We start from the raw sequence: 25,254 nt of genomic DNA, 5'->3' as shown, positions 1-25,254 counted from the left end.
TTACATCTTCTCAACAGCATCATTACACCTAACAAAACTAACAAAAATTCTTTAATATCATCTGATGCCCAGTCCACCTTCCAACCTTCTTGGTCGTCCCCCAAATGTCTTTTACAGCTGGTCTACTCAATGGTTTAATTATTAAAACTTATGCAATCGTGAGCTACGCAAAGTATTATATTTAGAAGAGCATCAGAGTCCTCCTGGGGGGGAGGCTTGGGCTGCTTCTGAGGCTAGAACGCACGTGGAGTGATGTGTGGGATGAAAAGTGCTACCCAGGTGTTACCTATCGTCGTGGTTAACTTCATGGTCTAAAGGAAAAGGCATGGCCACGTCAGGCCTGAACTCTGGGCTTTGGGGCTGGGGGTGGGGTGAGAGCTCTGGGCCTCCTTTAGGGGAGTGTCCCCAAGGAAAGGGCACCTCCACAACCCCACAGAGGGGACAAGGGAGCCAGTCACCATCATAAATCCTTGCCACTTCCCTCCGTGGGAAGCAGAGGGTGCTGGAGCTAAAGGCCGGTCAGCTGCGACTTAGGTGCCGGCGGGGCTGGAGAATTCTCGGTTGTGGAGCTGTCTTCTGTGTTGCTGATGTGGCACGGCATTCTTGGCCTGTCCTCCAGACGGTTGCATTCATCAGATGCGCTCTGGGGGCAAAACAGCCTCTGGTTGTTAAGCCCGGATTTCCTGACCTCAAGCCCAGTTCCCCAGAACCCTCCGGGAAAGGAACCAGAGGCTGAGCCAGGGCACATGGGGGCTCTTCTCTCGAGCGGGACCTGCCCACTCCACCCGCCCTGGCTGGAGACCAGATGGATCCGTATGTGTTGGGTTGGACCAAACGGAATTGTCATTTTATTCGACCATTTGTGACCCACAGAAATGGCGGTTTCACATGGTACGCGACTTACTCTTTCCATCCGCTCAGCCAGGAGACCCTGCTCTGGGTGGCCTGCATGAACCAGTTTCTCCCTCTGTCTGTCAGTCTGTCTGCCTGTCTCGCTCTGATTTTCGAGACTGTCTCTCTATCTCTGGGTCTTCCCTCTGCCTTTGTCTCTGTCTCTCTTCCCCACCGCCTTCCTTATTCCCTCACTTTCCCCATCTCCTCCCCCCTCCCCCTTCCCTCCCCTCCCCTCTTTGGGGCTTGCACAAAGGGCCAGGGCAGAGGTCAGGCTGGGGTGAGCAGGGCTGGGAGAGAGCCACTGGGGGCCTCCCCCGGGGAGCACAAAGGAAGCCATTTGCATGGGGGGTTTCAGGACCCGCATTGTTCCCCTGTGGCTGGGCTTTTGCAGGTGGAGCTGCCACCAGCCTTGGAGGAGGATAAAGGGATGAGCTGGGAGACCAGAGAAGCCTGGGGGAGGAATATTTAGCCCTTCTGGGAGCTCTTCCCACCGGGGACTCGAGGGATGGCAGATGGGAATGGGGCAAGTGACAGGTGTCAGTGAGAGGATTGGAATCCCCAGGACCCGCCCTGTGTCACGAGGACATCACAGGGTCCCTGACTGCAGAGGCTGGGGGTTGGGGGCGTGCAGGCTGCAGAGCTAGGCTGAGGCAGGGTGGACGCCGAGACCCCATCCCCACCCTGCAGGGTGGCCCCCTGCCCAAAGCCGTGCCCGGAACCTCCCTTGGGATTCCTGTCCAGGTCGTGGGCTGGGCGCTGGTGGGAGGGGACACACAGTAACGCACTGTGCCGGCGTCACAGTCCGTCCCCTCTCTGGATTGCTGTTGGGCTCGGCCCCTGCAGAACCTCAGATGCTACTGCAGTTAGTTAATACCGCCGCCCCCAACCCCAGGGGTGGTCCCTTTGATTTATTAAATACCCTGCCGGATTTAAAACTACTCCAGACTTGATAATAATAGTAGTAATGCATTAGCCCACTTGGGCTGCCGTAACAAAAGACCGTAGAATGGTGGCTTAAACAACAGAAATTTATTTTCTTAAAGTTCTGGAGTGTGTTAAGTCCAAGATCGGGGTGCCAGCATGGTTGGGTTTTGGCAAGGAGCCCCTTCTGGCTTGCAGACTGTCGACCTCTTACTGTGTCCTCACCTGGCGGGGAGAGAGCTCTCTAGTGTCTCTTCTTTCTTTCTTTTTTTTTTTTTCTGCGGTACGCAGGCCTCTCACTGCTGTGGCCTCTCCCGTGCAGGCTCAGCGGCCATGGCTCATGGGCCCAGCCGCTCCGCAGCACGCGGGATCCTCCCGGACCGGGGCACGAACCCGCGTCCCCTGCATCAGCAGGCGGACTCCCAACCACTGCACCACCAGGGAAGCCCTGGTGTCTCTTCTTATAAGGGCCCTAATTCCATCCTCATGGCCCCCACCCCCATGACCTCATAGAACCTTATTTACCCCTCAAGGGCTCCACCTCCAAACACCATCACTTTGGGGGTTAGGACTTCAACATGGGAATGTTGGTGGGACACAGTTCCGTCCATGGCAAGTGATACTGGCAACAATGTTAAATGCCATCGTTAAGGGCAGGGATTTTGAGTTTCTCATGACCCTCCCCCCACCCCAGTGACCCAGTTAAAGTGTCCTGCAGGCCGCTTGATAGCTTTGGGCTCAGTCTTCTCAGTGAAATGAAGGTGTTGGGCTAATGGTCTGTTCGGCCCCTTCCCGCTCAGTATTTCCAGGTCCCAGCTAGTTGGGAGACTGTGATCGTGGGGCCTTCTGGTCATAGAACCCGGGTGGTTGCTTTGGGGGCTCTTTCAGGGCTGTGTTGAGGGGACCCTGAGGGATTTGGACCAGGAATGGTGTCCAGACCCAGGGGAGGGAAGGCGAAGAGGAGGATGGGTGGGGCATGTTGTCTGCCCACTTAGGCAGGCGTCCTCCCTTCTGTGGACATGGACCTTCAGTGTTGGAAGGACCGACGTGGCCTTGAGGTGGACGAGGCTACCAGCTGCCCCCTACCGTCTGATACGTAGCACAGACTGTCCCCACCCCCCAACCTACCTCCTGTCAAGCAGGACTCTCTTGGTGCTCCTAAAGCTATGGGTGTGGCCTATGAAACTAGGCCCACTCTGCCCTGAGGCGTGACCACACAGATCAGGGGCCTTGTGTCCTTTTCCCCCAGGGCAGGGCTTTATCTCAGAGCAGTGGATCTGCATCTGGGGAGGCGCAGTGGGGCACTGCCCCCCTCCAGTTCCTTCCATGGGAGAGGTCAGCCTCTCCCCAGCGAAGATGATGGCCAGTGTGATTTGCACTGTTTTGTGGGCTCTGCTCAAGAGTAAAGTGTGTTGTAGGATCGAGGAAAGGAGAGAGCTGTTTCTTCTGCAGAGATGGGAAATGAATTGGGGTCTGAAACGAATTTATTCTGTGCTAAGAGGTATCTGAAAATCGGTGGTGCGCTGGGGCTGGCGCACACCTGCTCCCAAGAGCTGACTGTCGGTATCTCTTCCCAGCTCTGTGCTCAGGGCATCCTGCTGGCGGTTTGAAATTGGCCACGCTGGGAATATTTACACCTTGGAAATTGGCACAAGCTACGAATCAAGGCTTTTTCTTCCCAGAGAGCAGGTGGTTACACATTGCTCAGTGTTTCTCCTGAAAGGCCTCCTGGGAGTGGAATTTTGTCTCTTGATACCAGTAGGAAACCTAGAGATAGCTCATCCGATCTGGCCTCCACATTGGACAGATGGGAAGACTGAGGCCCAGAGGAGAGCGACTTGGCCGAGGTCACACAGTGGGTTGATGGCAGAACCTAGGTGAGGACTCAGGTCTCCCATCTCCCAAGTTTCCGTGGACCATGATGCCTCAAGCCAGCATCCTTCCAAGCGGTAAGCTGTGGAGAGAAGTCAGACATGGGGACTTGGAAAAGATTCCTCTTGTTGAAGAGAGGTGAGAAATTCCTAAGTGTTTGGGGCAGCAGATGTAGCGAAAGCTGCCTTAAAATTTCCTCCAAGCCGGGCTGGGTTAGATTTTCAGTCATTGCCATCCTGCCCGCTCCCCCAGCAGGTGGGACACAGCCTTAGTTTCCTGGCATTCCTTCTGTCCCGTGAGGTCACCTCCTTCAGTCCCAGGGTTGGAAAGTTGTACTTCATCTAAAATCTCCCTGCAGGCGAGGACATCTTCACCAGATGGAGAGACCTCGGAGAAGGTGGCGATCTACTCTTAGGCCCGATAATCTAGGATTGTCTTGGGTCTGAACTTCATCCCTGTCCTTCCCCCCCTTTGTGGCAAAGGTACTGCTGTGGATGGGGGAAGAGGTGCAGTGCCAGCCCTTCATTTGGGTTGTCAGGGGCCCCAAGACAGGGATTCTTGTGACATGATTTATTGAGAGGATGTTCTCAGGAGAAACTAGTGAGGGGGTGAGGTGGGCAGGGCAGGGGAAGAAGCTAGGAAAATGTGTGGGTTCACAAGTCTGGCCTCAGCCTGTTTCCATGGGCGGTCTAGACAGTGAATCACCCCAAAGAAGTTGCCCTGCTTACAAGCAGAAGGGCTGGGTGCCTGCCCACGTAGCTGGCCATTGGCTGTGGACTGCTCGCTGGGATGGGGCGTGTGGACGTTTCCAAGCAGAGCAGTTTCCATGAGCCAGGGGCAGGCCTTCAGAGGAAGTGCAAGTGTGAGCTGGTGGCCGCCACCTCCCACAGCAGCTCTAGGTGGCTGTACTGGTCCAGGAAAGGGGCTTTGGGCCAGGCACCCACCACGTCTGCTGTACTGTAAGTTACTTGGGGGGAAGGCAAGTTTTACTGGGATTTGGGAACCCCCTGTGGATTTCTGTTCACTCCCCAACAGCCCTGTGCTGTGGAAAGGCCTGGTGGTTTTTCTCTGGGGCCCATGTCCTCCCTCTGACGCCACGCCAGTCACTCAGTAAAGACAGTATTGTGATCTCTCCTGTTATCTCTCTCCTCTGCCCTGTACACACCGCTGCTGCTGTCCTAAGTCAAACTCTCTTTACTTCTCACCAATGCTGTGTTGGTCAGGGCAGGCTTCGTGCTGTAAGAAGCATCGCAGGTGTTCCTGGCTGGGTGGCTCCCTTCCAGGCAGTGAGCAGGGGCCTGGGCTCCTTCAGTCATGTGGCTCCGCCATCCCCTGGGGCCTTGGAGTCACTGGTTTGGAAAGAGAGTGCCTGTGGGAGCCCTTTTCCGGGCGGGACTGAAAGCGTCTGCATCGCTTCTACCCACGTCCCGTGGCCGGACTCGGTCACTTGGCCACACCTCACACAAGGGGGGCTGAGTAATGTAGTCTTGAAGCCCGGGAGGAAACTAAAATGGGGTTTGGAAACTATATACAGTCTTTGCCATAGAGCTTTTGTTCACTCTGCTGACTTCGGGGTGTCTGTGGCCACCTGTCATCACGGTGCCACAGTTAACTGGCATCAGAAAGTGATGGTGAGCTTTGAGGGCCTTTTCTCTATCTAGGAAGCCGTTTAGCGCAGTCTTGGCCGGGGGGTGGCCATCCTGCCCGACAGCTGCCCAGGGTGGGTTGTAGCCCACCCAGGGAACTCAGCAGAGGCGTGACCTCGTCGGCACTGGGCTCACCGGCCAACCAGCCAGTGGGGTGGACACTGCAGGGCCACCAGCTTCCCTCTCTTTCATGACTTTCCCAGGAAGCCCAGCTTCGCCTCCTTCCCCCGTGCCACTGAATCACCCTTCAGCGCCGACGGCAGCGCCAGGCTGTGACCACTGCTGGCTCTTGCTGGAGAAGCGTGTCCATAGCCAACTGGATCCCCGTTGGGACAGCTTTGTTTCCCCTGCCGAACACAAAATCCCCTGTTCACTCGGAGAGCCGACAAGGAGACCCTGTGGGGCCGGCCCTGTGGGAGCAGAGAGCAGTGAATGCAGCGCCCCAGTGGCTTCAGCTTATTAAAGGCGAATACACAGGCTAACCCTGCCCTCCGGGCGGGAGACAGAAAGGAGGGCACAGAGCTGTTACAGCGGATTAGCTGCCGCAGACTGACGGAGGCAGGTGCAGCCTTTTCTGCAGTTTGGAAGGGTTTATGAAATACTGATCCCGTGCTCAATAAATCCTTCCCTTGGCCTCATCCGGGCTACAGCCTGAAAACGGGGATTTCTTGTTCAGCCAGGCTTGGGAGCGGTTTTGAGTCTCCCACCCCACCCCCAGCTCCTAGCGTTCCTTGGGAATTCCGACGTGAGGATTTGCGCACTTGTCCGTTGATGCATTTTCATTCATTCATCAGATGCACATTGACTGAGGGCCTGGTTTGGGCGCTGGGGTTCCAGAGACGATAGAACGTGGAGTCCTGAGTTCAAGAGACCACGGTTTACTAGGTGAGGAAGATGCCCGCATAGATGATTCTAAGTCAGACGGTTACCTGTTAGAGCGGAGCCAGGTGTGCGTGTGTCAGCAGATACCCCCGTGGCTGTCTCCAGGCCCCCCAGTGTCAGGCTTTGCTAAGAGCCTGCTGGGTCTGTTCCGTACCCATGCAGAGCCTCAAGTCCCAGGCGGCTCGTCAGCCCTCCGGATGGGCTGCTGTTTCCTAATGGCCCTGAGAGCAGATAAGGAGAACCGGTGACGTAGCTGGAAGTGTGGGGTCCTCAAGCACAACCTCTGGAAGGTCCGTCTCACCCGGCAGAGCTTGCATCTTGGAAAATGGCCCGGGGCTGTATGCCTCTGGCTCTGATGACCGTGTGGTTTCCATGTCTTTCCCTCATAGCGATGGGGACCCTGCCCCCATCTGTCCCAGTCAGACATCCCTCATCCAGCGGGGCAGCGCATCTGCCACCCAGCAGAAACCTCTACCTGTGCTCTCCACCGGGCTTTACAGGCTTCACCTCCTGCAAGCGTGTGGGTCTTTGACAAAAGATGTTGGAACTTGTTACGTGGCTCGGGGTTTCAACGTGCACATTGTAGCGGGGAGAGAAGGAGGGGGGTGGTTGGGACCTCAGGGCCATGGTAAAGCCTGACGTCCAAGGGTGCAGGCACATGAGATTAGAAGGTTCTGAGTTAACTTGTCCCAGGGCCCAGGTAGCCGTTTCCCAGCTTCTACCAGGAGCTGGTGCTTGCGGGGGCCGGGAACACAGCTGAGGGGTGCCTCCCACAGGCATGGCCTCGCCTGCAGGTGAGAGCTGGTTAGTCCGTTGACCACCAGAATTGTGCGGGAAGCTTCTCCCGGTGTGAACTTCCCAGGGGTGGGTCAGGGCAGCCCTGGGGGGATGTGTGGGAGGCACTGCCTGGCTCGAGCCCCTGAGACACACCCTTCTGTGGCTCCGGTACCCTTTGGTCTGTGGACGGTAGGTGCGAGTTCGGGCAGTACAGTCTCAGAGGGTGCCCTGTAAAATGGTGAGACAGATGGGGAGCTCCAGCTGGGAACCTTGTGTCTGGGAGGCTCCTGGAGACAGAAGAGATGAGTAAGAAACAGAAGCCTGGTATAAAAGATGACCTTGGCTGTCTTGTTAAAACCTAGACATGTCCGGGTGGGGAGGGCAGGGCAGGGGTGAAGTCCACGGGCCTTTTGGTGACCGTCATCCTCTAGGCCCTGCAGTGGCTCTTGGGGAGGACAGCCGTGCCTCTGCCTGGAACGTGAAGACTCCAGCCCCTTCCCTGGGGGACACGGGCTCTATGCTGACCCGAAGTATATCCAGAATTCTTTCCTTCCCCAAAGCAAACGTGGTACCTTGGTTCTCCACTTGAGAGGGTGGGGAGTCTGGACTTGACAGGGAGGGTCTCCGTATCTGCAGTGGTCCTTGCATTTTTGTGGAATGAGTGGCCCCCATAAATACGGTTTTCAGATGCCATAGTTTGTTGTAATGCTCCGTGACTTTTAACCGTTTTGGATGGAGATCTTTCCCGAGTGTATTGCCAGCTTTCCTGCCATATTAAGTAACGCACGTTGAGCGTGATTCAGCTCCTCAGGATAATGCAGCCATTGCAAAACAGGGATTATACTGTAAACAAGCTTTTGCAGCCGTTTTAGGACTGTTGGCCTCTCTTCAAAATGGTCCTTATAGGTATTCTACATCTGCTTTTCACAGTTTCATAGTTTTCTGCCTCTTCCTTGCTCTTTGCTAGCCATTCCTTCTTCCTGCCAATGGGTAGCTCACCAGAAGGTCCCCCCACCTAAATACAGGTCCCAGTGTACTATGTTCTGGGAATGGTGAGAATGACATTTCTTATCAGTGTTTATAAATGAAAGATAATTAAGCTGTGAATGAAGAGCTAAAGGGATGTGATAGATACTTGGCTGCTTCTAACCTCTTCCTTCCTGCTTCTCACCTGTATCCCAGAGAACTGAAAGAAACAGACAAGGGACCTCCAGGTAGGTAGGGTTTTGCCGTCTGGAAGCATTTCCACACTCAGCATAGATGTCCGTAAAGTAAAGAGGATACTGGACTTGCCTCTTCAGTTCTCACATCAGACGGCTGAGGAACAGAGAGGCTAAGAAGTGGGACCAGTGGTGATAGGGAAAGCGTCCCCAGTGGCCATGACTTGGGACACTGAACATTGTGGTCCTGTTTTCTCATGTGTGTGATGGAAATGGCGGTCCTAATGCTACCTACCCGGCCTCCTTACCGGTCATTGTGCAGCGCACATGGGGTTGTGGGTGGAAAGTGCTTTGGCTGGAGCTGCCCAGGTGTATACATCACCGTCGCAGCTGTTCATGCTGAGGTCTGGTGGGAGCTCATGGATTGGACACACCCGCCCTCTGAGGCTGAGGCGGGATCTGCACACAGGGGAGAGGGGGACCCCAAGGCCTGTGGAGCTGGTGGCAGAGCAGGGCCTGGGACCATCTCCAGGGCAGAATGAATTCCCTCGGCGTAGTTCACCCCAGCTGGGAAGGACTGAGGATGGGCAGCTGAGGGTCAAGAGAAGATTCTGGATGGCCAGGCACTGGTTGAGCCAGCCGAGGTCTCCCGCCCCCAGTCGGGAGGGCTTTTGCAGTCCCCAAGGCTCTGGGCAAGAGGCTTTAATCTAATTACATGCTTTATTTGAGCCAATTTGTTTTCCAATCCATCTTGTTCAGCAAGAAGAAAGAGCGTGCTGGGGACTCCTGGCACCGTCTTGTTCCAAGTGGGGAAGAGAAGCTGCTGTCCTCACGTGGCCGGTGCAGCCCCCCGACCTCCCCAGCCCGGCCACCCCACCCCCAAACAGGCTGCAGGCAGCCCTGGCCGGCAGGAAGGGAGCTTGGGTGGGTCGACCGCTTTCCCCGGCTGCGGGAGGGGAAAAAGCCCGGCTTGCGGGTCCCCCTCATGAACGCCCAGCCCAGCCTGCCTGTTCCACGCCCCGCTCCACAGCCCATGCCCTTTGGGGGTCCCGGTGCTCCAGGCAGGACAGAAAGAGGAGCGGCTTCCAAGGCAGTGGCCTGGGACGAGGCTGCTCCTTCCTACAGGGCCCTCCCCACTCAGCTCAGCATCTCTGGCTTCTCCAGCAAGGGCTGCCCTCAGAATCCCAGGCCCGGGGTGTTCAGTCTGCGAATGCATTTTCATAATAAGGAAGCAGATTTCGAATCTCTGTTATTAAAGTCCAAACAAAACACCAAAGCCCTGCACACATCCCTGGAGAGGGAAGGTTTGCCGGCTCCCGCTGTCCTCCCCAGGCGAGGAGCCGTTCTCGCCAAGCTGCGGCTTTCTGTGTTTCGCAGCATTTTCCAAAACTCCTTTTCCACCCTTCTGAATCCTGCTTCAGGCCTTTGCTTTCCCGCTGTTTACACAGATTTGCTCCTCTGGGCCTGGGGTCTTCCACCCTTGGACTGGAGGAGGGGTGCGGGAATTGTCGGGGCCTCGGGTCACTTTGCCACACGGTGGGGGCAGCTTTGTCCCCCTTTTATTCGACAAATATGTATTGAGAGCTTTTAAGTGTCCTGGGCCCTGGGGAGAGCAGTGGACAGGGCAATGGCCCTTGTCGTCAGGGAGGGAAGCAGACAATAAACAAACAATGCTGAAAAAATGTAAAACTGCCCTGTGACAAGGTGCTAGGAAGGAAACCAGATCCCATAAAGATGAGTTTGCTTTTGGGAACAGCCAGCCGTCAGTTGGTACATGTAATACATTGAGTGAGAAATTAAAAAACAATTTTTTTAAAAAATCAGTATGCCAGGAGTATAGTGAGATTGGTTTTCTTGTCATGGCTCCTGAATTATAGAAAAAATAATGACAGCTGACATTTTTTAGTTTGTCAGGCTTCATCTCACTAGAACGTCGAAGGATTACACGTTCCTTCCCCATTTACTAAATGAGGAATCTGAGGTTCAGAGACGTGCAGTCATAAGCCCAAGGACACACAGCTTAAGAGTCGAGAAGCCAGTGTTTTGAGTTCCTCCTGTAGCCTACCTGCCAACTGCTCCCCCGTCCCACAGCCCTGAAGCCCATCCGTGTTCCCCTCCATGTTTTGAGATAGGCCATTCCCACCAGTGTACCAGATTGTATCCCAGCGTCCAGGGGGAGGCAGTCTGTCCCACGGACACTCCACAGCTCAACGCAAGCAGGCAAAGACATTGAGAAAAGCCCGCACGTCGAGAGGTCGGGGTGCTGCTTCCAGGTGTCAGCTGCGAGTCCCCACGGAGGCACCCTGATTTCTGGTGCCACTCAAACCCTCTGCAGCCCAAATCACGCCCTCGTTCTTGCCAGAGAGCTTAGCAGATTGAGAAGATGCCTGAGCGCTTTACCCAGGCTTTCTCACGGTGTCACCAGAATAATGGTGAGGGAGGCTGTGTCTTTGGCTTGGGCAGCCTGATCTGTAGGTTTGTCTGAGCGGTCTTGGTATCTCACAGGGCTTGTTTTACACTATGTTTTTGGCCACGGGGGAACCCAGAGTTTACGTTCCAGCGTGTTCCTCGGGTGTTCAGTGGTGACCCATCCTGCGCCAGGTGCTGGGACCCAGGTCCGATTCCCTACTGGGTGCAGACGGATAACTCTGGACCATGGCCTGGGTTCTGAGAGGGTAGAGGGTGCCCCGCTGTGCTTGGGGGCCTAGAGGAAGGCCACACAGGGAGATGACCCAGGAGTGGGGTCCAAGGAAGTTTGCCGAGGGGACCGGCGCCCACGGCCAAGGCGTGGTGGCTGAACCTGTGAGTGGCCCCCTGCGGAGCCTCTGGCTTCTCCAGCATCTGTGGGGTTAAGTCTCGTTCTCTCCAGATCCTCTGCGCGTAATAGGGTTTACCCACTTGCACTCACGTGGAGGAGAAGACGTTACAGAGAATGGAGTACATGTCCCCAGACTGTGGGCCTCGGGCAAAAACAAGGTCCTAGCTTTGGGCCCCGATACCCTCTGCATCCAGGCGCCTTCTCCCTCTGCCCAGCTCTGGGTCCATGGTACAGCCCAAGAAGGGGTCTTGGAGGCAGACGTGCTCCTGTTGGGAGACAGGGCTCCGCCGCCCGTATCTCGGTCAGCTGTATAGATTCTGCCGAGGACCAGAGCCGGGTCACTCCGCCTCAGGTCTGAGCTCTCCTCCTCTCCTCACGAGGCCCCCACTTTCCCACTGCTCCGCCGTCATTCACCCCCTCTTTGCGGTCACTGAGCCGGGGCCTCTCAGGCCGCCTGGAGCCTGGCATACCCTGTTGGCAGCCCCTTCTTATCCTTCAGGTTCCAGCTGAAAGGTCATCTCGAGAGACCACCCCCAGCATCCCTCACCTGTCTCCCCGCACCAAGGTTATTTCCTCCTGACCCCTATGAAGGGGCAGGACAGTTATTATCGGCATCACTGCCCCATGTTACTGATGGGGAAACTGAGGCTTGGAATGGTTAAGGGCCGCAGATCAGAGCGCGGGTGGTGGGATCCCTTTTTACAGGACACAGCTGCTTTCCCTGGAGCCCTTCGCAGGCGACTTCGGCTCACACCCTTGGGGCGAGAAGTGAGGGACGTGGCCGTGTGAGCTGCAGGGGAGTGTTGGAAGAAGATTTGAAGTAGGAAACACTGGGGTTTGCTACTTGGGGAAGAAGAAAGATGGATACTGGGGTGGCCTCAGCAGATCTGTCAGACCCAGGCCTGATGGTGGTGGAGCTACCACAGCGGGGGCTCTTCAGGAGAAAGGGGGTGGGAGAGGGGGCCCTTGGTGGGCTGCGACAGCATGCCGTCCTGCAGGAACTTGCCTCCGCCCCGGCTGGCACGGCAAGGCGAGCCGCGTGGGAAGCTCTGAGTGAAGGTGGCCGTACTGGGGAGGAGCAGAAAGAAAGGACAGAGCTTCTCTGGGGGTGACCCAGGCCTGGCTAGAACCCTCGGGTGGCTTTGCATTACATTGAAACAGACTCCAAACCTTATCCTGCCCATCTGGCTGGTGTGCGTTTTTGTTTCTGCTCCTCCCCAACCTCAACTCTGTGCGAGGCTCCCTGGCCTGCATTCAGCCCTGGACTCTGCCAGGCTCGATCCTGCCTCAGGGCCTTTGCACGGGCCGTTCTTCCTGCCGGGAACCCTCTTCCCGCAGATCTTCTTGCCCTGCCTCCCTTGCACTGTTTAGGCCTCAGCGCTGTGTTACCTCCTCAGGGAGCTTTCCCGGACCCTCGAGAGAGCAGCACCCTGTCTCCTAGCCACGTCACCACACACACAGTTCGCTGACCACTCACTCTTCCTTTGTCCCTTGGTATTAATGTTTGTGGAATTGGGAGAGGATGTAAAGAAACAGACACACACACACACACACACACACACGCACACACGCGCGCACACACACACACACACACACCATCTCCTAGGAAGATGTAGCCCTTCCTAGGAGCAGAAGCCCCATGGATTAGGAATGCAAATGTCACCTCACTGAATAGGAACGTCGTCTCATTATTGGCAGCCCCCCCATTCAGTCCCCATCCTCACTGAAGAAGAGACTTGCCTCAGAATATTTTTAGTGTTTTTCTCCTTTTTTTTTTTTTGGCTGTGCCATGAGGCACGCGGGATCTTAGTTCCCCGACCAGGGATCGAACCAGCGCCCCCTGCCGTGGAAGCGTGGAGTCTCAACCACTGGACTGCCAGGGAGTCCCTGTTTTTCTCCTTTTAATACAAAAATGGTATACGCATTATAGTAAAATTAAATATACAGACAAGACAAAGCAAGAGTATAAAAACCAGCCACACTTCCTCCACCCCACATTTCGGTGCACAGTATATTCTTCGAGAATAAAATTCAAACCCCTGCCATGGTTGAGAAGAACCCAGGGGCCCCCATGAACCATGCAGCCTCATCTCTGGCCGCCCCTCCCCTCTGCCAGCTCCAGGCCCCTCTTCTGTTGGTTCCTCACACCTGCCCGGCTTGTTCCTGCCCCGGCCGCTTCCCAGAGCTTCCTCCTCAGACTGGCCTTCACATCTAAGAGGTCCCCACCTGCACCCCCATCCCCATCCTCTACCAGCGCATGCTGGCCTGTGTCTTCATTTTGTGAGTGTCACTCTTTGGTGAGTGTGGTTACACTTGTACCATTGACGTGTCCCCTCCTGCTATAAAGCCACCCTATCTGTTCCGTGAGCCCCAGGGTCCACCCACACCTCCCAGAGCCAGCCACGTGGAAATCTTACAGCAAACCCTAAGTGGATGAAGGGGTGATAAATTCCTAGAAGTCGGGGTGCTCCAGCAAGGGTGTGTGTTCTCCAGGGTTTTGACCTTCGAAGCCAGTTGCACTCAGGAAAGTTGGCATTGATTTGCACCCCAACTGCATTGTCTGAGTGTGTGTGTGTGCTTTGACACTTCCCCAGGCAAAAACCCTACATTCCTGTTGATTTTTTAAAATAAGTTTACTTATTTATTTTTATTTTTGGCTGCGTTGGGTCTTCGTTGCTGTGCACGGGCTTTCTCTAGTTGCGCGAGCGGAGGCTATTCTTGGTTGCAGTGTGTGGGCTTCTCACTGCGGTGGCTTCTCTTGTTGCAGAGCACAGGCTCTAGGCACGGTGGCTTCGGTAGTTGAGGCGCGCGGGCTCTAGAGTGCAGGCTCAGTAGTTGTCGTGCACGGGCTTAGTTGCTCCGCATGTAGGATCTTCCTGGAGCAGGGATCGAACCCGTGTCCCCTGCGTTGGCAGGCATGTTCTTAACCACTGCGCCACTAGGGAAGACCCCTGTTGATTTTTTTAAAAAATTATTTATTTGGCTGCACTGGGTCTTAGTTGCAGCACGTGGGATCTTTAGTTGCGGCATGCAAACTCTTATTTGCGGCATGTGGGATCTAGTTCCCTGACCAGGGATTGAACCTGATCCGCTGCTCTTAGCCACTGGACCACCGGGGAAGTCCCTCCTGTTGATTGAAGTTGCGTTTCTTTGCTTATTTGAGGTTGAGCATTGTTACATCTCCGTGTCCGCCTTCTTCCCTCTTTCGTGAATTGCCTGTTTGTCTTCTTTGAATGTTAGGGTGTTTGTCTTATTGATTCAGAAGAGTTCTTTATATATTAAAGACACCCACCCTTTGCTCTCTATGTTGCAAACACTTTTGGCTTTGCTCCCAAAAGTTTTACAAGGTACCTCGTGCCCGTCCTTGCTTGGGGCTGCCTCATTTGGGGTGACCTTGGCCTTTCTGCCCCAGAGCCCAGAGCTGAATGGACGTCATGCCGTGGAGGCAAGGAGGGCTGGGAGGTGATGGGGTGGGTGAGACCAGCACAGGCCTGGAGAGACGCGTGGGCACTTGGGAGCTGCCTGTGGACCCCGGCTCTCTCCTGGGCAAAGTGCTTATGATGGGGGTTCGAAGAAGGTGTCTCAGCAGGGGGAGTGGGTCCGTCACCTACAGCCTAGGACCAGGAGGTGGGGGTTGGCTTAGTGGGGCGTGCCTCCTCGATCTTTAACATGCCCATCATGAAACCCACGGAGACCCACCTTGTGTGAAAGTGACACACATGGAAAGCTGGCCTCTGGCCTGAGGAGTTCCAAGTGGCTTTGTGGATCTGGGTCAGGGAAAGCCAGGACGCTCTGGGCAGAGTGGCCTCACCTGTCATCTGTCACCTGCTGGTGGGCAGGGTGGCCCAGCCGAAGTGGACAGAGCCGACTGGGTGTCCTTCCTGGCGCCACCCCCTTGAGCTCTTCACCCGGCAGGGTTGGGGTGAGGGGTTCCAGGAGCCCCTACCCTGTGCCCAGCCAGTGGAACCGGAAACTCCCCCAGCCTCCAGGTCTCTGCCCTGAGAAGGACCTCCGTGGCTGGATGTCCCTCGTTCTTTATTCCCACTGCCCCACCTTCCCGAGCCGACAGCCCAGAAGCAGAGAGGCTGGGGTGCCGCCGGGAGTGAGACCCTGGCCAGCTCCCCGCCCTGCTCCAGGGGAGGCACCAGATGCAGCGCCCCTGGCTCCGACCAGGGGACGCTGGGCCCCGCCTGCCATATGCTCGGAGCCGAGCCTCGATCGGCCGAGCAGGCCCGCCCAGCAGGACTTTTGGCACCTGGGGCACAGGAGGCAGAGCAGAGGGCAAGCTACCCAAGGTGGAGGAAGAGGAGGGAGGGGCTTGGCCGCTGGGATCAGGCCTGCGGGGGGGTCGGCTCTTGGCTTCGGGTTGGTCAGGGGAGCAGGTGGGGGGAATAAAGGGAGGGCTGGCTGCTCCCAGGAGGAGCCAGGATGCCAGCCAGCCAGGATGGGCCTGCTGCGAGTCGCAGATGGCGGCCTCGGGTCTCTGCACTCTCCCCGGGACAGAGTGCGTCCAGGTGGGCAGCCAGGCAGTGCCAGCGTCCGTCCCTGGCAGCTCCCCTCTCGTTGGGGAGGAGGGTGAGCTGGAGGGTGAGCCTGGTGCAGGGGCCCCAGCAGACCTTCAATTCTAGCCCCACAGGGTCTCCTGAGAGAGCAGGGCCAGCTTCCCGCTCACCCCTTCCTCCTCTGCGGGGGCCCTGGGTCCAGGGAGGATGGGGACCTTTGGGGCATAAAATATCGGATCCGATTAGTCAGTGAGGCTGACCAACTGGTCCACAGGGTGTGTGTGTGTGTCTAAGCTCATGCCAGCACTTGTTTAAGATCAGACCGTATGAAACTGCTTTTTTCTTTTAAAGTTGAAGAATGATCGATTTTAGGTACTTTTATGTGGTCCATCCTATTAGTGTTCCTTCTTTTTCTGTTTTCTAACCAGATCAAATAGCGTGAAACATCCTTTCAGTGTTTACATGGAGCCAGCCTCCGAAACCATCTGGATCCAGAGATGCTTAAGATTCTTTATCTGTTCAGATTTGATATCTCTTTAGTTCACTTTGGTCCCTTATGTTTCCCTCAGAAGGAATGCATTTCATTCAGATGTCCAAGATTTCAGTCTAAAGCTGTATACAATAGCCTTGTAATTTATAAAATCTTCTTTAGATTGTGGTTACACCCCTTTCTCATTAGTTCCTAATGGGTCTGTTTTCTCTCTTTCATTCATAGTTAGACATGACAGTGTTTTGTCTGTGTGTGTGCGTGTGCGTGTGTGTGTGTGTGTGTTGGTTTGGGGGCTTTACTGAGAATCAATTCTTGGATGTATTTATAACTTTTGAGTTTTTTTCAGTATCCCACTTTATTAATTTCTACTCCTGTTATTAATTCTTTCTTCCTGCTTTCTTTGGGTTTTATTTTCCTTATTTTCTAAATTCTAGAATTGAATGCACTTCATTTATTTTCATTCCCTTTTGTTTAATAATAATATTTATTACACTGTGGTCAGGAAATGTGGCCTGTGTAATTTTAACTCCTTGGAATTAATTTAGCATTCTTTTACTGGTTATGTGTTTCTGTCTGTTCCTTTTTGTCTTTCTCACAGTTTTTTGCATAATGTGTTTCAATAAAACGTTATTCCACACAAATTTTTTTTTATTACTTTTGAACTTCTTTGTCACCTAGTGACAAACTTAAAACTTCTTTAAAAGTTGTAAGCTTTTAAAAACTTGCTTTATTTCGTTGTCTCTCTTAAACAGTCTAATATTTTACAATCAGTTTTTCAGTAGAGGTGTTGAATCCATTTACATTCATTGTTTTGCTTTGAGATCGTGGCTCTTCTGTGATTTGAATTTATCCCAGTTGCCTCTACCCTGTTTCTTCTCTTCTCTGGTGTTTTGTGGTTATCTTTGGGTTTTTCAAAAGCACTGTTGGATCTAATAGCTCTTATTTATCAGAGTCAAGCATCAAATGGCATCTTTTGTGTTCTGCTTACTTAAGACAAAAGTTGCATTCCCCGCCTCGTTCTCAGTTTTTTTTAATATCATTTAAAGTTGCAGGTTAAATTTGTATACTTATTTATACATACCTATACATTGTCTGATGCTCCCTTTCAAACATTTTAAAATTATTTTGATCTTTGCCTTCACTCTTAGAACCAAATTGGAAACCTCTATGTCCGCTGGTTTCCGTGCTCATCACCAGTGTGTTCATTCCATGACTTTCCCCTTTTACATTCTTATTTTTGATCCATTTCATAGTTGATTGGAAAACATTCTCCAGTGTTCCTCTCAAAAAGGATACGTGGTTGAAAGCTTGCACACTAGAGAATGTCTTTGGTTTACTGTGACCTTCATACATAGAAGACAGTCTAGCTAGGTATAAAAATCTTGGATCTCAAAGTTTTCTCTCCTCACAACCTATAGACACTGCTCCATTGTCATCTGGCCAGCTGCTTGTTGATTTTAAATCTGAATCGATTTTTTCCTCATCCTGGTATTTCATATGTTTTGCAAAGATGTACGTGGGTGTGTTGGTCTTTTATCCTTGATTTTTTCCAAAAATTCAGCTCATCCTTTCCTTCCTACATAGGTTGGCCTTCAGCTGAGGGATCCTATCTTTGGTCTCTGCTGCAGTTTTCTCCCAATTATATGCCATCTCTCCACTTTCCCTCTTCTATCCCTATCATTTTCTTTTTCACAGTTTCCACGTCTTTATCCTTTTCCTCTAAATTTTGTGAGGATCTCTCCAGTTTACTCTCCATGTTTTGGAATCTGTTTTTTACAGTATTATTTCTCTTGACTGCTTCCAAAGTCGATTTTAATTGTGCTCCTAGGCTTTTAGATTTAGGTTTTTCCAGCTCTTCTTTCTTTCGTGTGTCACCCTTTTTGTATCATCACGTGGCCTTTTCAGCTCGGCCTCGTTTTCCCATACGGCTTTTTCTCTCCTACTTCATAGAGGCTGTGTCTTTTTAGAATTTTTTTTGAGCCTGACGCACCCATTCAGTTTCATATCGTCTACGGCTGTTTTTGAGCTACGGCGACAGTTTGAATAGTTGAGACAGAGACCGTATGGCCTGCAAAGCCTGAAATATTTACTGTTTGGGACTTTGCAAAAAGATTTGCAGATCCCTGGCCTAGTGTGACAGCTGGATTCCCACTCCAGCCCCAAGCTGGATGGCAAGGGAATGCATCGCGCTCCCTCTGCAGTTCCTAATCCCTCCCAGCCTTTCTCCTCAATCCGCTTCTGCTCTGTGGAGGTGGTGTCCTTCTGTCTCCACTGCCTGACTTCCTTGTTCTCTGCATCAGTCATTTAGATAAAAACGTGAGTTCATGTACCCACTGCAAACACAGTCCTTCCCGTCCGTCCATCCCCTTCCTTAAGCCTCCCTTCTCCGGATCTGGCTCCACCCTGGGGCCCCCACCCACTTCCTGCCCATTCTTTCTCCGGTTGTTGTCTCCCTGTCATCTTCCCTTTTTTTTTCCCAGGATTTTTCTGTTCATCAGACAAAGAGCTCTGTCCTAAGGTAAGACCTGGACAGGTTTTGCTTGTTCTACCACCATCTGCCTTTAATTAATAGAGATTTGCTCCCAGATTCCAGCGTTGGGTCATCTGTCAGTTTAGTTTTTGGCATTAGTGTGAATTTTCTTTTTTTTTTTTTTTTCATTGTCTGTATAGCTATTTTGGAACAAAACAAGGAGAGGAAACGTGGGTAGCTGCAAGTAGATGCCATTCTGAAGGAGTCAGAGATGCATTTTAAAGCTGCGTTTGGTCCATCTGGAGGCAGCCTCCGTAGCTGTGTGTGTGTTTGATGACAGATGAAAATTCAGGAACACTTTCCTTATCCAGGGACCTCTTGTCCAGTGACCTCAGTTCTCTGGAATACACCCAAAGAGTCAGCACGCAGCCAGAGAGCTGCCATGGTGTCCGTGCTCTGAAGGAGCAGTTCAGTCTCTCATTCCAGGCCTGTTGACCCATGCTTTACCTACAGTTCGAATAACCTTAGTCTTTCTGTTTTCCTAGCTCACAGCTAAATCAGAATCAGCAAATTGGAAGGGAGAGGGGACAGTTTACAACAAGCACACTGACCTGATGAGAATTGCTGGCTGACAGAAAGGAAAGACGTAAGACCCACATAAAAAATAAACAACAAACTGAATACAGCTGTAGATGTGTACATGTCGAGGCTGGTACCATTTCCCGCAAGGACGAGCGGCTGGAGGTTGCCCTGTGACCCCAGTTTGAGTCAGCAGTCACCCCTCTGAGCCTTTCCTCTGCCAGCCGGGGTCCTCCATACGAGTCTTGGGTGCAGAGACTGTCTCCACCTCCTACGACTACAGTTGGCTCAGACAGTGGTTCTGAGCCTGGTTGCACATTAGACTCAGCTGGGGAGCTTTAAACATCTGGACACGCAGGCTGCCCCCTAAACCAGTGAAATCAGAATGCTTCTGGGTCATTCCAGAAGCCTGGGTTGGGAGCCAGGCCGTCAGGAGCACAGGCAGGAGTGAGAGCGGTGCCACGTGCCTCTCTAGTGCCCTGTGAGTGGCTCTCGTTATTGAGGGGCAGACTTGGTATTCATGGGGGCAACTGTGATTGTCACATGGGGTCTGGAGCTGGATCTAACCGGGCAGTGACGGATGCCACGCATTCGAGGATGGTTTCTGGCCCAGGTGGATACTTGGCTCTGAATAGGACGGAGTGATGGAGAGGGAAGGGAGGGCTGGAGGTGCAGGGCCTGGTCCTCCCAGGGGCCGTCTCCCCTCCAGCCCACAGTGCACTTGGGCCTGGCACCCTGGCACCTTTGTCAGCTCTGCTGTCCTGTCTGAGGATGGGAATCACGGTGCCTTGCTTACAGGGCTGCCTGGAGGCTCTCTCCAGGGCTGAGTCTCCACACTACAGAGGAGACAGGGCAGGTGATTGACCGGAATGCAAGTACTGACGAGGGCCAAAAGGAAAAATAATGAGAAAGCGATGAGAGTGAGTTCAAGGCCGTCCCTGCAGTGACGTCACCGGCACCACTGGCATTCTAGTTCTGTCCCGAGTGGAAGACAGCAGGCAGGGATCCCCGCCAGCTTGCTGGGGGACGCCAGGCCTTAGGTACGGCCTGCGTTCAGCCCCCGTAGTGGCTTTGCCGTGAGCGCCATCTGCCCCTGGGTTGGCAGAGATGTGGCCGAGAGCGGCCGTTCCCAGCAGTGAAGTGTGCAGTGGCATGCGGGGCAGGGGAGCGGGGGGCGGTGCCCCTGCCTGTGGGTTTGGGCCACTCCACTCACTGTCACCTCATGTGTCGACCCCCCGGGCTTGGCCCCAGTGGAATACAGGCCGCTCTCCCTGGATGCCCCAGCCCCTGCCTTCCACGAGGTCCTGACTCCAGTAAGCCACCAGCTGGCAGGAGGGGCTGGTACTGAGGACTCCATTGCCTCCAGACAGGGCATCCGGGTGTGGGGGGGAGAGGTCCAAGGACTCTGACCCCTGGGGGCAGGACGGGGGGCTGTTCTTCCCCACTTCCGGTGACTGGTTCCTAGTGGGGTGCCCCAGGAAGCTGGCTCGGGGGGCAGCAGAGGGCTGCCAGGCCTGCGGCTCCCAGGGCGACAGGATGGAGCTGTCTCAGCTTTAATTAGGACCTTGAAGGAGGCAGCCGCCTCCCATGGTCCAGAGGCTGACTCTGGGGTGATCTCTGAATATTCCCTGCAGATCTGAGTGATGGTTTGGGGGGACAGGCGGCCCCCTGCCCTGGCCTTGTCCTGTACTCCCACACTGACCACTCCTCACCCCCACCCTGGCCTTGGTTTTCCCCTTTGCAGGATGGGGGGCTGGCCCCTGCTCCTGGAGCAGTCACGTGTGTGTGTGTGTGTGTGTGTGTGTGTGTGTGTGTGTGTGTGTGTGTGTGTGTGTGTGTGTGTGTGTGTGTGTGTGTGTGTGTGTGTGTGTGTGTGTGTGTGTGTGTGTGTGTGTGTTTCCCGTCCCCTTGCCAGGACACACACCCAGCCCGTTTGCACCGTCACTACTCCTAGGACAGGCTGGGCCCTCCGCAGCCCCGGGGCTGGCCTGGCCGCTTCTCCGTGCCGGCAGTCTGGGAGTTGCTGGAATGCCAGGCGTTGTGCGTCCCCAGCTCTGAGCTGAACGCCTCGCGCTTATCGAGGGAGAACCCATCGGTGTTTACCGAGACTCAGCGTAGCATAACCACGAGTACAGTGATCTTGGCATCTCAGACTCGAGTGCAAGGCCCAGCCTCGCCACTTGCTAGCTGTCTGGGGTGCACTGGGCAGGCGGCCTCCGTTTCCTAGTCTGTAGAATGGGAATAATGCCCGCAGATCAAAGAACGGTTGTGCGAATTCAGTGGGAGCCAGCATGTCGAGTGGTGGTGCAGGGCGGGCTGCAGTGATGTGTGGGGCCTCTGTCGTGGGCTGGCTGTCATGCCAAAAGCTGACGTGTGAACGCAGATACGGCAAAGCAATTGCATCACCTTATCTGAAGAGAAGGAAGAGCTGGCAGGGAGGCGGCCTGGGGGGACCGGTGTTGGAGGTTTGCATCTGCTGGGCCGACAGAGGCCACCCCCAGGGGAGGCAGGCCCCAGGGCATCACACATCCTGCCCGGCTCGCACTGGGACGTCCCCGAACTGATACCCGGCAGACGCGGACCCGGCGGCCCTGCCTCTCAGCAGTAGGGCCCATTAGAACTGAACTCTTCTTCGTGGGGCATTTTATTTGCACACTCCAGTAGAGTGGACACCAAAGGGGTTTTCTAATGCTTCATGGGCTGCTAATTTCCTCTGTGACCTCTTTTGTTGGGGCCTGACCCCAACCAGAGGCTGCTCGCCACGGAAGCCAGCGCCTGACACAGACCCGGGGTGCGGGGTGACAATGAGGCCTCTATTGGCTTTAATCAGGCTCCGGGTGCATCTTAAGAACAGGGGGAATTTGTGTGGCGCTCCAAAGCCCTGGGTGGCACAATACGGGAGCCCCCAGAGTCCCTCACGGAGGCCGGGGGGCCGGCGGGGGTGGTCAGGCGGGGGCCCTTTGTCCCAGCGCCTCTCGAGGCCAGGACGCCCTGAATGGCCGCCCGCGCGGCCTGGCCCCTTGGGTATCACAGGCCGCTGGGTATTTAGGGAGGTGGCCTCCCACCCGGCCTGGCAGCCTATTCTTCGCCCGCCTAATTAGGTTTTGTCTGTGCTCTCCCCTCCCCTGCAGACTGTGATTCGTACTGCAAGGCCTCCAAAGGGAAGCTGAAGATTAACATGAAAAAATACTGCAAGAAGGACTACGGTGAGTGAGAGCCCCTTGTCTGGGGAGGGGGAGGGGGAGGGGAGGGCACCACGTGACCAGCGAGGGGCTGGGGTTGGGGCGCAGGTGGCCCTGCGTGGGTGTTGCTCACAGAGTCCCTGGGACCCGACGGGAGCCGAGTGGGATGGGTCCCACGCCCAGGAACGTCCCAGCTCTTCCCCCTTGGCGGCAGGTGGTGTGAGGGGTCATAGGCGTGTGGGCAGGGTTCTCCCCCTGGCCCTGCAGGGAGGCATCCTGGCCAGTGGGGCCTGACAGGCCTGGGATTCCCAGGCTTCTCTCTGCCGCTGAGGGGCCGTGTGGCTGTAGGCCAGTCACTTTACCTCTCTGGTCTTCGGTGCCCTCGTCCGTACTCATGGGCGTTCAGCCTGAGGCTCTGTAGCTCGAAGAGAGGTCCTCCGGGCATTGGAGAAAGGGAGGGCGCTTCCGTGGTGTGTTTAAGATGCCGATTGCAGAAGCCCGCTCCTTCCGAGGGTTGACTCCACCAGGTGGAGCTGGGTCGAGAATCTGCATTTAAGGCGGCTCGCTGGTGACTGTGACGTGTGAACACAGCCCCGTGATCCCTGAGGGCCCTTTTCAGCCGGGAGCTGGGGGGCTGCAGAGAGTCCCTGTCACCGGAGGCCTCAGGCTCCCTTCCTGGGAAGAGGGTGTCCAGTCCGTTCCCCCGTCTCCCCGGGCGCCGTCCACCCTGGCACTGGGGGTGGGGACCCCTGCACCCCTTCTCTGAATCCGCGTCGCCAGCCCTGCACCGCGCGGTGAGGATCTGGCTTTGTGGTTTCTGGGCCCTGAGAGTGTCCGGCCCGCTGGGGGCCTGGGCTGGCCAGACATCGCGATCCAGCTGCACTCCCCTCAGGATGGGGTCGGAGCGGCCGGTGGGTTTGGCGTGTCAGTTCCGAAGCGGCCAGGCCGTGGGCATCCCGTCCCGGAGCCCTCTGGGTCCACGATGAATTCCTAAAAAGCCTCTTTTAAGTGCTTGCATCCCAAGGCGGTGCAGAAACTCCTGACTTTCACGGGAAAACCAACTTTGATTTTGAAAGCAAACGTCGAGCTGGTGTAAAGATAAAGGAAGTGTTGTCTCTGACCCAGGGTGACAGCAGCCCCCAGAGGCCCCAGGTGGCATTGGATTAGGCTTGTGTGGTCCATGCTCCTGGCCTGGGACCCTCGGCGTCTGCCAGGGACGGGAGGTGGGACTCGGGTGGGACAAAGGTGGGAGGACCCAAGGGTCGTGCGGTGTCCCAGGCTTAGGGCTGGGGGCCCATCGAGGCTGTCCAGGCCCAGAGAGCCAGGGTGACAGGAGAGCCCTGGGCCTGTCACTCTGCCACCGCTGCTCCCTTCCCCCGCAGAGCTGGGGTGGGGGTGGGGGGGGTGCGGAAGGAACAGGTGGGCCGCCTGGGGGGAGGGTGGTTTGAATTGGGTCTTGAAGCATCCTCTCTGCAGACGCTGGGGAAGGGGCCTGGGAGGAGGGGCGTCGCGCAGACCTCGTGTGAGGTGTTGCCTGCAGCTCCCCCTACCCCCGTTCTGCTCTTCCCGTGAAGAAAGGGAAGGTAGGACCTTTGTTTACAGTTACCCAATGGCTCCGTCTGCCTCCTGGTTCCGTGGGACTCATTTTGCGCTCTCTGACTTGTTTTCCTCCGTTGAATTCTGCCTCCCCTACCCCTGAGGTTGTGGGGGACACTTCGGCCCCCTCCGAGCTCTCCTGTCTCCACCCACCCCCAGCAGCAGGCAGGTCCCTCTTTCTGCAGGAGGGGGCCTGGCCCCCTCTTGTTATATTCCCAGAGGGGCCCCCCTGAGCCCTGCCCCCGCTATGGGCCCCCCAGGGAACAAGGGCGGTGGCGCAGGGGGCTCGGCCTCTGGCCTCCTCTTGTCCTCTGCTGCCTGACTCCATCCTGGATTATCCGAGGGAAGCTGGTGTCCTAGGTACGGCCCCTGGCCCAGCTGGCTGAGGTGACTTGCCCAGCAGAGGCCCGGCCTCCCTGGCCGCCCCTCCCCCATCACGTTTATCCCCAGGGCCCCACGTGTCCCAAAACCAAGAGGGCTGAGAAGCAGCCCGGCATGCCCACCTTCCCAGACTTCATGGCGGCTTCACGCCACCTTCCCCCCCAGCTCCTGGCCCCGCGCTGCTACCAGCACACCGCCCAGGCGTCCACGTTTCTGCTGCGGGGCGAGATTTGAGGAGAGCAGGTGCAGGGGAGAAGCGGGGTGCCCCCGCAGGGCGCCGACAGGGTCCGGAGCTTTGATGTCCTCATCACTGACCCCCGGCCCATTGCCCCCGCCCATCCCCCAGAGGCTCTCGGAGGCGCGTTCTGGTCCCTAACACTGTCCGTGATGCTCTCGGGGTTGCCTCAGAGTTGGGGAGCAGCCCACCCCAGCTCAGCAACTAGGCCTGCCTGTTCAGGCAGAAGACAGGACAAAGAGATGCCAGGAAGGGGATCACAGGGCCTTCCGCGCAGGGCTTGGCAGACCCCAGCAGGGTGGGGGCAGGCAGGGAGAGGCTTGTGGAGGAAGGAGTGAGTGGCACCCACAGGGGCTGGGCAGGGGGCATCGGGGGCTCAGCCCGGCAGCAGCCGCAGGCCTTGCTCTGAGGCCGGAGGCCAGGTCTCCCACCGGGGTCCACGGACCTTGTGGAGAATCTTCCTCGCATCCTGCTGGGCCCCTGGATGAGATGTGAGTGGAGGTGTGCCTTCCACGCCCGAGCAGACCTGGGGCAGGTGAGCGAGGATGGCGAAGGGAGCCGGCGGGCCCAGGAAGGCCGGGAGGGAGGCTGCAGGGGCCGCATAATCCCTGCTCTCTGACTGACACCCCGGCAGGGAGCCAATTAGGAAACACATTTCCTTCACTTTACAGCCAGGGCACTTGGACATTCTAGAAGCTGCTAATTAGAACCTGGTCGGGGAGGGGGTAGTGGAGAGCAGGCCCCGGGCCCCTTTCCTCCTCTGAGGCCAGCTCAGGAGTCTTGGTGTTGTACAGCGGGAGGACCTGGGTCTGGGGCTCCGCTGAGCCGGGCGGTGGCCAGTGGGCGGGA

The 25,254-nt window shown here is 55.7% G+C and overlaps 1 protein-coding gene across 3 annotated transcripts in view; it reads left to right on the top strand.

Moving 5' to 3' along the window:
* NTN1 (netrin 1) overlaps positions 1 to 25,254 on the top strand; it is a 187,046-nt gene that overhangs the window by 147,734 nt on the left and 14,058 nt on the right. For all 3 annotated transcript variants that reach the window (XM_073797460.1, XM_033847023.2, XM_033847022.2), the window contains one exon: positions 22,143 to 22,217. In XM_073797460.1, coding sequence (XP_073653561.1) covers positions 22,143 to 22,217 — 75 coding nt within the window. The remainder of the gene's footprint in view (positions 1 to 22,142; positions 22,218 to 25,254) is intronic.

Source organism: Tursiops truncatus, chromosome 20 (genome assembly GCF_011762595.2).
Source record: "Tursiops truncatus isolate mTurTru1 chromosome 20, mTurTru1.mat.Y, whole genome shotgun sequence".
NCBI classification, from domain to species: domain Eukaryota; kingdom Metazoa; phylum Chordata; class Mammalia; order Artiodactyla; family Delphinidae; genus Tursiops; species Tursiops truncatus.
This window is presented reverse-complemented; position numbering and strand designations above follow the sequence as displayed.